General features: G+C 34.9%; 1 protein-coding gene across 1 annotated transcript; it reads right to left on the minus strand.

Annotated features, from left to right (window-relative positions):
* Positions 1-3819: 3819 nt before the first annotated feature.
* Positions 3820-8690, minus strand: LOC127097686 (polyadenylate-binding protein 2). The gene is made up of 9 exons (XM_051036182.1): positions 8206-8690; positions 7952-8070; positions 6453-7109; positions 6269-6346; positions 6093-6182; positions 5146-5283; positions 4651-4827; positions 4376-4567; positions 3820-4294 (listed from the first exon to the last, which is right to left on the minus strand). Exons 1-9 carry the CDS (start codon positions 8450-8452, stop codon positions 4055-4057), a joined length of 1938 nt encoding a protein of 645 aa, XP_050892139.1. The 5' UTR covers positions 8453-8690; the 3' UTR covers positions 3820-4054.
* Positions 8691-14519: the final 5829 nt, after the last annotated feature.

A 14519-nucleotide genomic window follows, 5' to 3' on the forward strand; every position in this document is an offset into this window, starting at 1 on the left:
GGTAGGGAGAGTAGTGATCATTGTATTCAATGTAGCCCTTTCCCATGTGAATTACCATTTTTTAAACTTTGTAAAGATCTATGGAGTCTAGTCATTTACAGATTACTATTCTATTAAATGAAGTTGAGCTTTTATCCAATTATAAATCATGAGAAAAATAGATAACAAACTGATGCACCAAATACTATATTTCAAGAAGAATGAAGATATCATAACATCACTATAAGCATGTGAATTGCATACATAAATTAAATATTTTTGGATGTGATCATATATGAACTATCTTATCTGTTAAGAACATCAACCATATGAACCATAAACAACATGCAAAAAGAGAAAACTAATACACAAAAACAGAAAATGAAATGATAGTACCTTGCTTGTGAAATGATGAGGAAGACACTCTTATGAAGTATGCTTGTCAAGAAATGTTATATAGAGAAGATATATTCAATGTGCATTAACATAACATTTAGGCAAACTTTAAGATGTCAAGAATTTCTAATTCCTGTCGAATGTTAAAGAAGGGTTCGATCGCAAGTGGTTTTGTAAAAATATCGGCTAGTTGATTTGTACTATCGACATGCTCAAAAATGACATCGCCTTTTTCAATATGATCGTGTAGGAAATAATGACGAATCTCAATATGCTTAGTACGAGAATGTAGCACTGGATTCTTAATTATGTTAATGGCACTAGTGTTGTCGCACAAAATCATAATACAACTTAGTTTTATATCAAAATCAAGAAATTATTGTTTAAACCACAACATTTGAGCTCAACAAATATCGGTCGCTACGTATTCCTCCTAGGCAGTTGACAAAGCAACTGAAACTTGTTTCTTGCTATGCCAACTAACTAAGGAATTTTAAAATATATGACAAGTCCCACTAGTTCTTTTCCTATCTGACTTGCAACCGGCGAATTTGGAGTCGACGTAACCAACTAAGCTACAATCACCCCCTTTGAAATACCAAAGCCCATAATTTTAAGTATCGTGAAGATACCTAAAAATACCTTTGACGACTTTGAGATGAGATTCCTTATGGGCCGATTGATATCGGGCACAGATACATACACTAAACATGATATCTGGCCAAGATGCAGTGAGATATAGAAGAGAACCTATCATACCTCTATATTTCTTCATTGTCACATCCTTACCATTTTCGTTTCTTTCCAAGTTACCGTTCGTAGTCATCGGAGTGTCAATCGACTTTGCATCAACCATGTCAAATCTCTTTAGCAAGTCCCTGCAATATTTGGTTGGACAAACAAATGTGACTTCATTTAGTTGTTTGATTTGTAGACCTGGGAAGTAATTTAGCTCTCCCATAAGGCTCATTTAAAACTCTCCCTGCATAAGCTTAGAAAATTTTCTGACAAATTACGTATTAGTAGATCCAAAAATAATGTCATCAACATATACTTGTACAAGAAGAGTATCATCTCCATGGCGCTTAAGGAGAATAGTAGTGTCAACTTTTCCCCTTAAGTATCCTTGATTAATAGAAAATTTACTTAGTTGTTCATGTCAAGCCCTAGGTGCTTGTTTGAGACCGTACAAAGCACACTTTAATTTAAAAATATGATTGGGATACTCGTGATTTTTAAAACCGGGAGGTTGAGCAACATACACCTCTCCATTAATATAACAATTTAGAAATACACTTTTCACGTCCATTTGAAATAATTTGAAGTTCTTAGAGTAAGAAAAGACAAAAAGAAGGCTTATGGTCTCAAGTCGGGCGATCAGAGCATAAGTCTCCTCATAGTCAATACCCTCCTCTTGGTTATACCCTTGAGCGACTAACCGGACCTTATTCCAAATTATCACTCCATTTTCAAGCTTGTTCCTAAAAATCCATCTTATGCCTATTACTTGATGATGTTTTGGACGCGGGACAAGGTTCCAAACGTCATTCCTTTTGCGAATGTGTAACCAGTTACCAACTTCAGAAGCACTTTACTGCTGCTTATTTGACTTATTTTGACACCCATAATCGATTACATCACTTAAATTACTCAAAGGCTCTTAACAAATATGTGGTATTAAGATCTCTTGAATTTTGAAAGTTTAGCTCATTAATACTTCAGGCGCTCCCCAGACTCCCCAACATAATCTTAGAGCATTTGATCCACTTAAATTGTTTGTTTTTGAAGTTGTTTGCTTTTGACTATTCAAATTGACCTCACAATTATATTCTGGCATCGCAATGATGTTTTGGCATCATTTAAATCATCATCACAATTATGTTTTGCTCATTCAAATTTGTATACAACTCTATTTTGGCTTCACAAACTACTGACTTAACCAAGTTATAAACCCACCAAATATTTTACTATAATCATACACAATTGTTAGAAAAATTGATTAAAATGTGTTGCCAATAAGATGCAATGAAGTTATAGAAACTCGTAGGCTAATTGATAAAAACTAGGTTGCAACTGATATAAAGATGTATTTTGCGTTTTAGCATATTGTTCTTGCATAGAACTTGGAACTGCAACTGATATGAAAATATATATGTTTGATTGATTCATCCACAAAACTTTGATTCAATTATATATGCATGGGGACTATTTTGAAAGATACCTTTCTAATATTGATGTAAACAACAATTATATCTTTTAAAAGAATCCTCGGACTGATGTTGAATTCTATATAATGCATAATTGAAATATGTTCACATTGTATATTAGAATCTTTTTGTTTTCTTCTTCATAGACACGTAAAACATTCTCCTTAAAATTTAATTGAAATATATCAATGTAAAAAGATTTTACACCGTCAGTTAATCATAGACATTAGATATTGAATGCAAATGGATAATGGTGATGAATGAACCGTGCAAAAAAATTTACACTGACGGTGCATAATAATTAATCTCATCTCCTTATAGTTGACATACATGACTACACATATATTCTATTATTTCGATGAAATGATTTATTTTCAATACGCATTGGAATGTACAAAAGAAGAAAACAGAATCAAATTAACTATTTTGAACAAACAGATTCAAATTAAAATACCAAATTGTAGTAATTGTTGAACTTAAGTAATAATGTTGAGATAAAATAATAGTACGGTGTTCAGATTGGATAAAACTATCACCATGTCGAAATATCCAGTGATGGATACTAAATAAATGAAATAATTATTTTTAATCTGATTAAGTTTCCGGTTAAAAATAGTATTGGTTTAGAATTGGTTTATGTGCTGCCATCTGAAAACTTACTTTAATTGGTTGAATTTTTATATAGAACGATGTAGAATACAAATCACATAGTGTAATAGAGCAACATATGTTTACTTCTTCATTGACATGAGTTGCACATAAAGGATCAATTCGAGGGAAAAATATTTGAATGACCGAACCAGGAAAACGATGTCACAGATGCCAGTTCTTGACCTCTTTGGAATGTCAATAAAATACCTTGCATTGTTTATAAATCTTGAAAACATAGTAATTCACACGACCAGGCAATGGCTGTTTATGAAGCCCAGACCTTGATCAGTTCGTTACTTAAATACAGCAACATTCCAGAACCTTAGTGGTAATACAACTATATCATGTAGTTGCAACTAGAAATCCAACTATATACAATAGGTATTGGCACTAATAATAGCTTTGAATCCGGTGGCACATCCAATTCAAAGTGCTTAAGAGGTGCTAATAATAGCGTTGAATCCTGTTGCAATACCCATTCAAAGTGCTAAGAGGTGCTATATTGCCTATATGCAACGTACAGAAAAAAAAACAAGGAGCGTTGCATCAAGGGGATAAATAACCAAACAGATTGCATCAAGGGGGATTAATAACCAAACAGAATATCCATAAACCATAAATAAATATCAAACTCAAGTGTTAATGATCCTAAACCCATTCAAGATACCAAAACAAATAAAAAGCAAAAAGTACTGATAAGTGATAACATAATAAATTCCTTAGTCTTAACTAACATCATCTAAAACACCAAGGCAAAAAGTACTGATGAGGAATATATGAAATGTTGGCCTGATCCTCAATGTTTGCACAATTCAAAGAATCTAAGATACAAGATTGTCGTTGAGGGAAAGTGAAGCTAGTTGATCCGCTGGACTATTGCCTTGTTGAGAAACATTTCTCAGCACATCCATGGCTTCAGCAACTTTAGCCTTGAGAGCATCAGGTGATTCAATCAAATGCAATACTTCAGGCTGGTCCATCTCCAAAAGCATGCCGGTAACCTTAGCTGCTGAATCATGTTCCAACTGGTCTACCAGAGGATACAAAGCCTCTCCAAGCATCTAACCATACACAGGAAGGATCAAAAAAAGATATAATCATAGCACAAATTTGCAAAAGTATTGACAGGAAACAGAACATACCGTCCTTTGCTGTTCGGGGGGAGCATTCGCAAGAGCAGTAGCCAAAGCATGAATTGGCATGGGTGGTACATCACGGAGTGGAAGACCTCCCATGTCATAGGACATCATTCCTCCAGCTATGTTTTGCACAGGGGCATCTTGAATATTGTTGCGGCCAGAAGGATAGCGATAAACACGCTGCCTTGGAAGCATCTTAGCAAAAAAAAAATAATCACATCATCAGAACCAAGAATAATAATAATAATAATAACAATAAAATTGGCACTTAAGCAGACCTGTTGCTGAATCATTGGCACTGGCTGCTGAGATTGTTGAACTGGACCTCCACCACGACGTCCACCAGGGCGCTGACCTTGTTGTCCCTGCTGAACCATAGGAACAAAGTAGCTCGGCATAGGACCACCGCCAGGTCTCATCCCAGGAACAAGCTGCTGCTGATATCCAAATCCAGCCTACATTTATTATTGTATGTGTGATTAATGATATATTTTCATCTAAATTGGATATCTTTTGAAACATAAAGAAATATAATTTTCAAATGGAGACAATTAGAAACACTAGCATAAACAAAGCAAAATACATGATATAAGAAACAATAAGAATAATAACTAATCGGCTCATAAAAGTACAAGTTAAAACATTTGATTTCCACATGTATAAAAAGAAAATTCAATGCATTACCAAAACAAAATAATAAATGAAAATGGAAGGAAAAATAATAATATTAATAGTAATAATAATAATAATATAATAATAATAATAGTAATTACTTGTGGGGGCATCATGGCTGGTGGTCCTTGACCATACATAAATTGTTGTCCAAGACCTGGAGCACCAGGAGGGTAGAGCGGCATTCGGGGTGCAACAGAAGGAGTAATTGCAACCGGCCTCATTTGTGAAAATTGTGCCTGTTAAAATTAAAATGTTAAGATTCTTTCTCGATTAAATTATCTCATCTCACAACCTACAAATAACCCTTCAATCATCAACATTAAATAAATACTAACAATCAACTCAATCAGGGCGCTGTGTCATTGTCTATCCATTAGATCGCTATTTGAATTGCATTTCTTGGATCTTTAAATAAAATTACATGTAAAATTGTAAAAACAAGGTTTTTGCCAATTCTAAAATAAAAATGATATCTTTATTTGTCATTAAGAAAATGCTGACACTTTCTTTATTTGTCATTAAAAAAATGAGAAAAAACAATTGAAGTAAAAACATTTTAATAACATGCATTCAGAGCATTATGTCCATGGAATTAATTAATAGACCATACTTACAAGGAGAGGAATGAGGTGGTTTAAAAAACCAGTATAGGGCTGGAATACCACAAATATGTTTCCGCAATTTTATTTTTGGAATTGTTTCTAATAAATATATGTACTCAAGTGATAGACTGGACAATGTCACTATAACTTTCAGAATCCAGGCACTTAAATGGAAACCTCACTTGCAGTTGAAAATAACCCTAAAAGTATGTGAGGTGCCTCCACTAGAAAGAGGAACACATAGACTACATCCTATGACAAGCCTCAAGTCCAGATACAATGACCATACAATAGAGTATTATGCTTCCAAAAAATAGAGTTTTCAGTAGAAGTATAACAGCATTAATTTGAGCAAAGCATCAAAATAGAGGACGTATATGTAAAAACTAAAAAAGGGACCCACAACAGACATAACTTCTGACACACTATTACAAAAAAATTACCTGCAACCTTGCTCTTCTATCCTCCTTTCTCTGTGCCACAGCAACATAAAGAGGTTTGGTAACAATCATCTTACCATTCATCTCTCCAAGCTACAAGTAACATCACATGTATATTAATGTTATGATATAGTTCCTTGCAAAAAACAAATGCAATAGAGATACAGTTTACGACTTACAGCTCTTGATGCTTCCTCCGGAGTTGAAAATGCAACAAATCCAGAACCTCTGCTCACTCCATTAGGGTCTCGCATAATCTGCCGTGAATAATAATTTAATTGCTTAAACTCTACAACTTTAAAAAAGAGAGAAAAAAAGATTTGACCAACAAAGATATATATAGTAAGAAGAAACTCAGGGCACCTTGTATGAGGTAATTGTGCCAAACTCGGAGAAAATTTCTTTGAGCTTTTCATCACTAATAGAATCATCCAAGTTCTTGAGATACAAGTTCACACCCTGATATTTGTCTACAGATTCTTTGACAGTCTGCTCAAACCGTCCTTTCAGCTCAAGCTCCCGTTCAGATTTTTTCTGGGCTTTTCCCACGTACCACTCCTTGTCATCAACTTTCTTTCCATTCAAAGCCTCAACAGCTTTAGCAGCATCATCTGGACTTTCAAAATTGACAAAACCAAAACACTTCGACCTACCATCTGCATCTCTCATCAAAACAGCACTGGTAATGGTCCCATATTCACCAAATGTAACCCTCAAGTCTTCTTCCGAAAACGACTCTGATAGGTTCTTCACATAGACATTGTTAAATCTTGTCTTGCTAAGAACATTATCTCTATCCTGCTTACGTAGGAAATGACCAACATACACCTGTTTGTCATTGATCAGCATTCCATTTAACTTATCAATTGCATTCTGAGCAGATTCAGCATTCTCAAATTGGACAAAACCATAGCCTTTAGACTGGCCAGAACCATCTGTAGCTATTTTGCAAGACAGAATATGTCCAAAAGTAGAAAAAGTATCATGCAAAGCCTTGTGATCAATTGTCTTGTCCAAATTCTGCACACCAATATCATACCATATAAAGAAAATAATAAAAGTCAAATTCAATTGAAATAAAAGACAACAAACAGTGTAGCACTGACGCCTCTGAAAAGGGGTCTGAAACCAACACCGACACTTATGATTAAATTTCATTTTCATATTATTACCATGTGCTAGTGTCGATGTCACATTTCCGGTATTTGTGATTCAAGACAACAAACACTTCATATTTCCAAACTACTCATATAAGTATATACATAATATATTCCAGATAATACATTCCAGAACTGATTCTATTAACTTAACTACCAAAAAATTTAGAGAGTTATTTCTATTCTAAAAAGAATTTAAAAGGAAACAATAAATGCACCCCGATAAAAATACTATCACTGACACCAGTGTCAATGTCCGTAACCGAAACCGACATTGACACATGTGTCTGAACCCGACACTTGTGATTATGTTTCACTCAGAAATTATTACCGACACATGTATCCGAAACTGAAACTTGTGATAAAGTTCATTATCAAATTATTAACACATGCATTGTCGGTGTTTCCGACGTTCGTGCTTCATGACAACAAACACTTTATTTCCAAACTACTCATATAAACCAAGTATATACATAGGAAACAAATATATTAGCACTGACACAGACACATGAGTCTGAAACCAACAATTTTCAAATTCCATTGAAGTGTGTTGGCGTGCCAGTGTCATTCCATTAACAAACTACTCATATTCATATAAACCAACCAAGTACATACATAATTCCAGAACTGATTCTATTAACTTAACTACTAAAAAATTAGTTATTTTGTATTCTAAAAAGAGTTTAAAAGGAAACAAAACTGCACCTTGATAAAAATATTAGCAGTGCCACTCTTCCGAATACTAGGATCACGGTGAGAATACATAACCCTAATAGACTTGTTGTTCAGTGGCGTAAAATTCAGCACATCCAATGCCCTAGCCGCTGAATAAACAACATAATCACAAATTAAAACTCACTTAATAACAAAATAACCATAAAAACATCATAACAAATCATATTAAATTCAACTCATCAAACTAACATCAAATAATTCAAAAATAAAAAACAAAAACTAACCATCCTGAGGGTTATTGAAATTAACATAGCCATAACCGAGTGAACGACGAGTAGCCAAATCCCTACAAACCCTAACAGAAACAACTTGTCCAACCTGGTTAAACAGATCGTAGAGTTGCGAATCGCTAACATTCAGTTCTAGGTCACCGACGTACAACGACGTCGTAACAAACTGGTTTGCGTTCGGAGCGGCAATGACGCCGTTCGAAGGTGCCGGAACGGCCTGCTGAACCTGAATCTGCGCCATCAAAACTTCACAAATCAACGGTAATAATAATTAAAGTTAAACCCTAACCACTTCTTAGCAGTTTCAATTTTTTTGGATTTTGTTTCTTTGAGAGTGTTAATGGAGTAGGGATAAACTCTCCGGTGATCGTAACGGCGGAGAAACTGAAATTTTTTTGGTTTTTTTCTTCAATTTTTGGGAGGGCAGAGAAAAAGGCTGCACTGCACCGCACCAGGGTACACGTGTTGTGTGAAGTATATAAACGAGAATGAAAATGGAAACCCTAGTTTTTGTATGGGCTTTGATATATGGGCCCACTTTGGTTGATAGTTTGGATTCTGGGCCCAGATTGAGAAGGAGGGTATGATGTAACGGTAAGTTGCGTAACAGGATGTGTGAGGGGACTTTGGTATCTCCTATGTTGTTCTTTCTATATTTGTTTAGGTCTTTCTATATTTGTTTAGGTCTAATATTGACCTTGAACAATATTTTATGGGCTAACAATTGCCTTGATTATTGAGTGAATTTGGATCCAACTTATCTTTTGATTGTTGACGGTTGTTTTTAGATATTTCACTTATGATTCAGTATAAGAGTTGACTTTTAATATGTCTGAATTCTTTTAATATAGTCAGGTTTAATATGTCTGAGTTCTTTGTAGTAAGATCGTCTTAAATTTTTGAAGGTTCTGTGTAGATTAGTCATAGTTCAATATTGACAGAACAGTTAAGGTCCATAGTTAGTCATTATTTAGCTGTGATAGATCTATTATAAGGTTCTATTTATTCACAATTTAGTAGTGACAAAATTGAGTCTCAGTGTTGTAGCTCACCTTGCACATTCAAAGACGGCTCTGCTTCTTAGTTATATCACTTTTCCTTGTTATGTATCTACTTTTATAGTTTTGGGTGTATTTACCTTTATGAAGCTCTTATATATAGTGTCCTAATTGAATATATTACTACTGTGAAATTTAAGTACCATACTAATTGTAAAAAAATTGATAAATGACTCGAATTTCATATCTTAAAGTATTTTCATTTTTCATCAATATTGTTCTAATGAATTGGTTGAGTTTGTTTTAATAGTTCTTTGTGACGCATAACAATAACTAGTAATGTATTTGTAAAATATTTAGTAAGTGTTTCATCATACCTACCAAATTGTCATCTAATCATTTTGTAATTAATGTGAAGTGTCCATATGTGTAAGAACATGATTACTAACCAAATTGTCATCTAATTATTTTGCAATTAATGTGAATTGTCTATATATGCAAAAACATGATCACTAACCAAATTATCATCTAATTATTTTGTAATTAATGTGAAGTGTCTATATGTGCAAAAACATGATCACTAACTCCTTATTAGACATGTGTCGTGTATGAATCAATTCATTTATACATTTTAACATCTCAAACGGTTTATGGAATACACCATTGACCATTGTTGTGTTATCAATACATTTTTCTACATCACTCGTGTATATAATTTTTTTTAAATATATTTTTCTAATTAAACTCTTTTCATAACAATGTGTGACCTTTTTCACTTTTTCAAGCATTTATTTAATGCAAAATAATAAAGCATCATTGTTATTAAAGTAAATAAGTTCACATCTTCAAATGCATGGTTAATATTTATATGATCTTTTTCTTTCTTTTAGGTGCTTCCATTCAATGAGGCATGATAAAAGATTAAATTGTTCCATTTTTCAAAAATATCATTACATTATATCATACATTTTACAATAAATACTTGTTGACTCAATAATAATATAAAATATTTATATTCAACACAAATTTTTATAAATGGAAAATATTGAAATAATCTTGAAATTAATTTATTAGCTTTATAGGTAGTTAATTTTGCATGAATGGAAATAATCACTTTTTCCGTAGCTATTTTCAAAATCCTTTAGTTCTCAATAAACAATTCTTCGTATTATATTCAACTATAAATAACGACTAAATGACAAATTTGTCATGATAATCTTTATATAATTGACATTTTTATTAAAGATGTCTTCATCGTTTTATATATGTCGACATTCCACGTTATTGCAAGTCGCAATTGCACGACAATGTGAAGTAATATAATAAGATCGATTTTACGGGAAGATGAGTTTGAGTACTGATTTTTATCCTAATAATGTATATCTAAAGCGATCGAGAGATTCGGTGCGAATGGAATAATTTTAACAATAACAATATAAAGTAAAGTAGAACATGATGTACATAATATTTATCCCAAACTACCCAATTAACTTTCTGATTTCAATTATGAGAAAATAGAGTAAGCTATATAAAAGTAGATAAAATGCACTACATCCACTTTTGTTGTAACATCCACATATAATATACATCTAAAATAATATCATACATAATGTTAATTGGTATTGATTCAACATAAGTGTCTAACGGAATCATATTTATACATTTTCCAAATACTCATTGTATATGATATGGCACATGATATACACGATGCCCAAACAAAATGCTAAGATAAATACAAATATACAACAGAAACTACTAAGAAACATCATGAAACTCCACAACCATCTTCATACGACTTTACATTTTCCTTTCTCCTACCTTGAGTTACCTGAAAAATCAAATAATATAATTTGGGTGAGATATTAATCCTAGTGGGTTCTTCTATAGGCCCACTCGGCTCTAAAGGATTACTATACGATATTTTAACTAAAATCATTAAGCTTTATCCTACATGTATACATTCACACAGTATAATAAAAGATTGAGTGTCTATGAGATTTTGCTTCGTATGGAAACATAAGAACTCAGGTCCACGTAACCCACTAGATCACTACTCGAGGATGCAAACAACAAAGTATCTTTCCACGATCGATCCCAAATCTAGGACTATGGACACGGGTCACGGGATTCTGTCACGTCGGACACATTTCCCACTACGAAATTTGCTCCTCCATAGGATTCTAACCCACTATGAGGTTTGTAACACCCTTCTAAATACCCCAAAATATTTAATTAAAATATATAACATATCAAATCAGAGTAATTATGCCCCGAAGGGTGTCACACAATCATTTCACCACAATTATCAAAATGTCCTGTCATGCTCATTTATTAAATCAAAATAAGGTTCTTTTGCATAATTCGCAGCGGAATAAAATCTAGCATCAAGGTAAAGCATGTAACACGATACATGTAAATCATTCAACAACCAATATCAATTAATTAAAACATCCCCTCCCGATGTTACATCTATCAGAGCATGACCCGCTAAAGACGACATTAGACTCCAAAGAATAGCTTCTACTCAACTCACTGCTTGTCACCTGAAAAATAGCTGTAAGGGTGAGTTCCTCAATCAATGTAATAGGCATTATACAACATTATGTAATGTTAAGTAAATAACGCAACAATTCACCCTAACCAGACTACACCCTCAATAACGGCAGTGTTAACTCCAACATCATACTCAACAATAATATATATCATATGTATAATTTTCAAACCATATTCAACATCACAACACAACACAACGATTTACTCACTAATTCCTCACAATGGGAATTAGCTACAGCCCCACAGGCTATGCCATGCATTCACTATGTAATGAGACTCCATGAAATGCGGTACCGACTCTTCTTGAACATACAGTTCAAGCTCACCGATCCCTCCGGATACGGCTACTAAGCTCACTAGTCCCACTCATTGAGATCTAATGACTCACTCACTAATTCCTCACAATGGAAATTAGCTACAGCCCCGAAGGCTAGACTATGCAAGCTAATCATCTAGCATGCAAACATCAACAACAATTACCACAACAATTCACTCACTAATTCCTCACAATGGGAATTAGCTACAGCCCTGAAGGCTATGCTATACACGCTAATCACCTAGCAATGCAGCATCAACAATAATTCACAACGGACATAAGCTTACACTCTAAGTCATACAACAGTCCATTCACAACACAGGCAATATATATACATTCACAACATTTTGCATATCATCATACATCATCAATACATGTATCAACACATCATCAACACATGTATAAAACACTTCCTCAACACATGTATGAAACACCTCAGCAACACATGTATAAACACTTCTTCTGCCTTGCTCGCTAGGCGAGGCAGTGGCGAAGCTCTGGTTCGCTAGGCGAGCTCAAGGCGAACAGCTCCAGGAAATTGGTAAATTAATTCGCTAGGCGAGCTCAAAGCGAAGGTAATAGCGAACTCATTCTGTTTTGGTGAAAAACACAGCTAGCACTCACTCGCTAGGCGAAGCTCCAGCGAGTCCACAGCGAACATTACAGTAGCAAAACCTCTCAATCTCGCTGGGGCGAGGTTGAGGCGCGTTCCTTCGCTAGGCGAAGGTTATGTTCGCTAGGCGAACATGACAGTTCACCAGACGCGTTTTCTTTGGGCAGGGATCTCATGTGCCCATTCCAGACCCTTCCCACTCAAACTTACTCGTCGCCATTCATCACCAATTTATCGGTTTGATTACACACACAATTATCAATTTGATTACGGTTTTCACTCAACCTATTCATCACAAATTTTCAGCATTCCAAATCCCAATTAGGGTCGATTCAACGGTTTCTCACTACCCATTACATATTATCCCATAATACCCATTAATCGACGATAAACCCCCTTTACCTTAACAATCCGGCGAATCTTTGAGCTTCAAGCCTTTCCGTTCTTCAACCTTTGCTCTTCAGCTCCTTTCTCCTCTTCTCTGCCCTTTCCCCTTTTCACGATTTTTCTCTGTTTTTCACGTAGAAACCTTTTTACTCCAAATGGGACTTTTTCCTTAATTCCAACTTATATATTTTCCAATTTATTTTATTTCAATAATAAAATAATCCAATTATTAAATTAAATTAATAATATAATATTAACTTAAATTTTAATAATTATTTTATTTTATTGGGGTGTTACAACTCTCCCCCACTAAAAGAGTTTTCGTCCTCGAAAACGTACCTCAAGTGAACAACTCTGGATAAGACTCCCTCATCTTACTCTCCAGTTCCCAAGTCACATTGCCACCTGCTGGTCCTCCCCAAGCTACCTTCACCAAGGCAATCTCTTTACCCCGCAACTGCTTCAACTCTCGATCCTCGATCCTCATAGGTGATGTCTCAACAGTCAGGTTATCTCTCACCTGTACATCATCTACTTGGACTACATGCGACGGATCATGAATGTACCTCCTCAACTGAGACACATGAAAAACCTCATGCAAATTTGCAAGCGACGGCGGTAAAGCGACACGATAGGCTACCTCCCCTATCCTCTCCAAAATCTGATAAGGACCAATAAATCGCGGTGTCAACTTCTTCGACTTCAAAGCTCGACCAACACCAGTTATCGGAGTAACACGAAGAAACACATGATCTCCCTCTTGGAACTCAAGTGACTTCCTCCTCTTATCATGATAACTCTTCTGACGACTCTGAGCAATTCTCATCTTCTCCTGAATCATCTTAATCTTTTCCGTAGTTTGTTGAACAATCTCCGGTCTAACCACCGCACTCTCACCGGACTCATACCAACATAATGGTGTCCGACATCTCCTACCATACAAAGCTTCAAACGGTGCCATACCAATGCTCGAATGAAAACTATTGTTGTAGGTAAACTCAATCAAAGGCAAATAACAATCCCAAGCGCCTCCTTTTTCCAAAACACAAGCCCTCAAAAGGTCCTCCAGTGACTGAATCGTCCTCTCAGTCTGACCATCAGTCTGCGGATGATATGCAGAACTCAATCTCAGTTTAGTTCCCAAAGCTCTCTGCAAACCTTCCCAGAACTTCGATGTAAATCTAGGATCTCTGTCCGAAACAATACTAGACGGAATACCATGCAAACTTACAATCTTCTCAATATACAACTCGGCTAATCTCTCCAACGGATAATCCATTCTGATCGGAATGAAATGAGCCGATTTTGTCAATCTGTCAACAATCACCCAAATGGCTTCAAAATTCTTATTTGTCCTCGGCAAACCAGAAACAAAATCCATACTGATACTATCCCACTTCCACTCTGGAATAGCCAACGGTTGCATTAGCCCAGACGGCTT

Source organism: Lathyrus oleraceus, chromosome 6 (assembly GCF_024323335.1).
Source record: "Lathyrus oleraceus cultivar Zhongwan6 chromosome 6, CAAS_Psat_ZW6_1.0, whole genome shotgun sequence".
Classification (NCBI taxonomy): domain Eukaryota; kingdom Viridiplantae; phylum Streptophyta; class Magnoliopsida; order Fabales; family Fabaceae; genus Lathyrus; species Lathyrus oleraceus.

Coding starts and splice junctions, on each gene's coding strand:
- LOC127097686 (XM_051036182.1), bottom strand. CDS start 8,452: ATGGCGCAGATTCAGGTTCAGCAGGCCGTTCCGGCACCTTCGAACGGC. Junction 8,071..8,205: donor TTTCAATAACCCTCAGGATG/GTTAGTTTTTGT, acceptor TTGTTTATTCAG/CGGCTAGGGCATTGGATGTG. Junction 4,568..4,650: donor TGCCAATGATTCAGCAACAG/GTCTGCTTAAGT, acceptor TTTTTTGCTAAG/ATGCTTCCAAGGCAGCGTGT.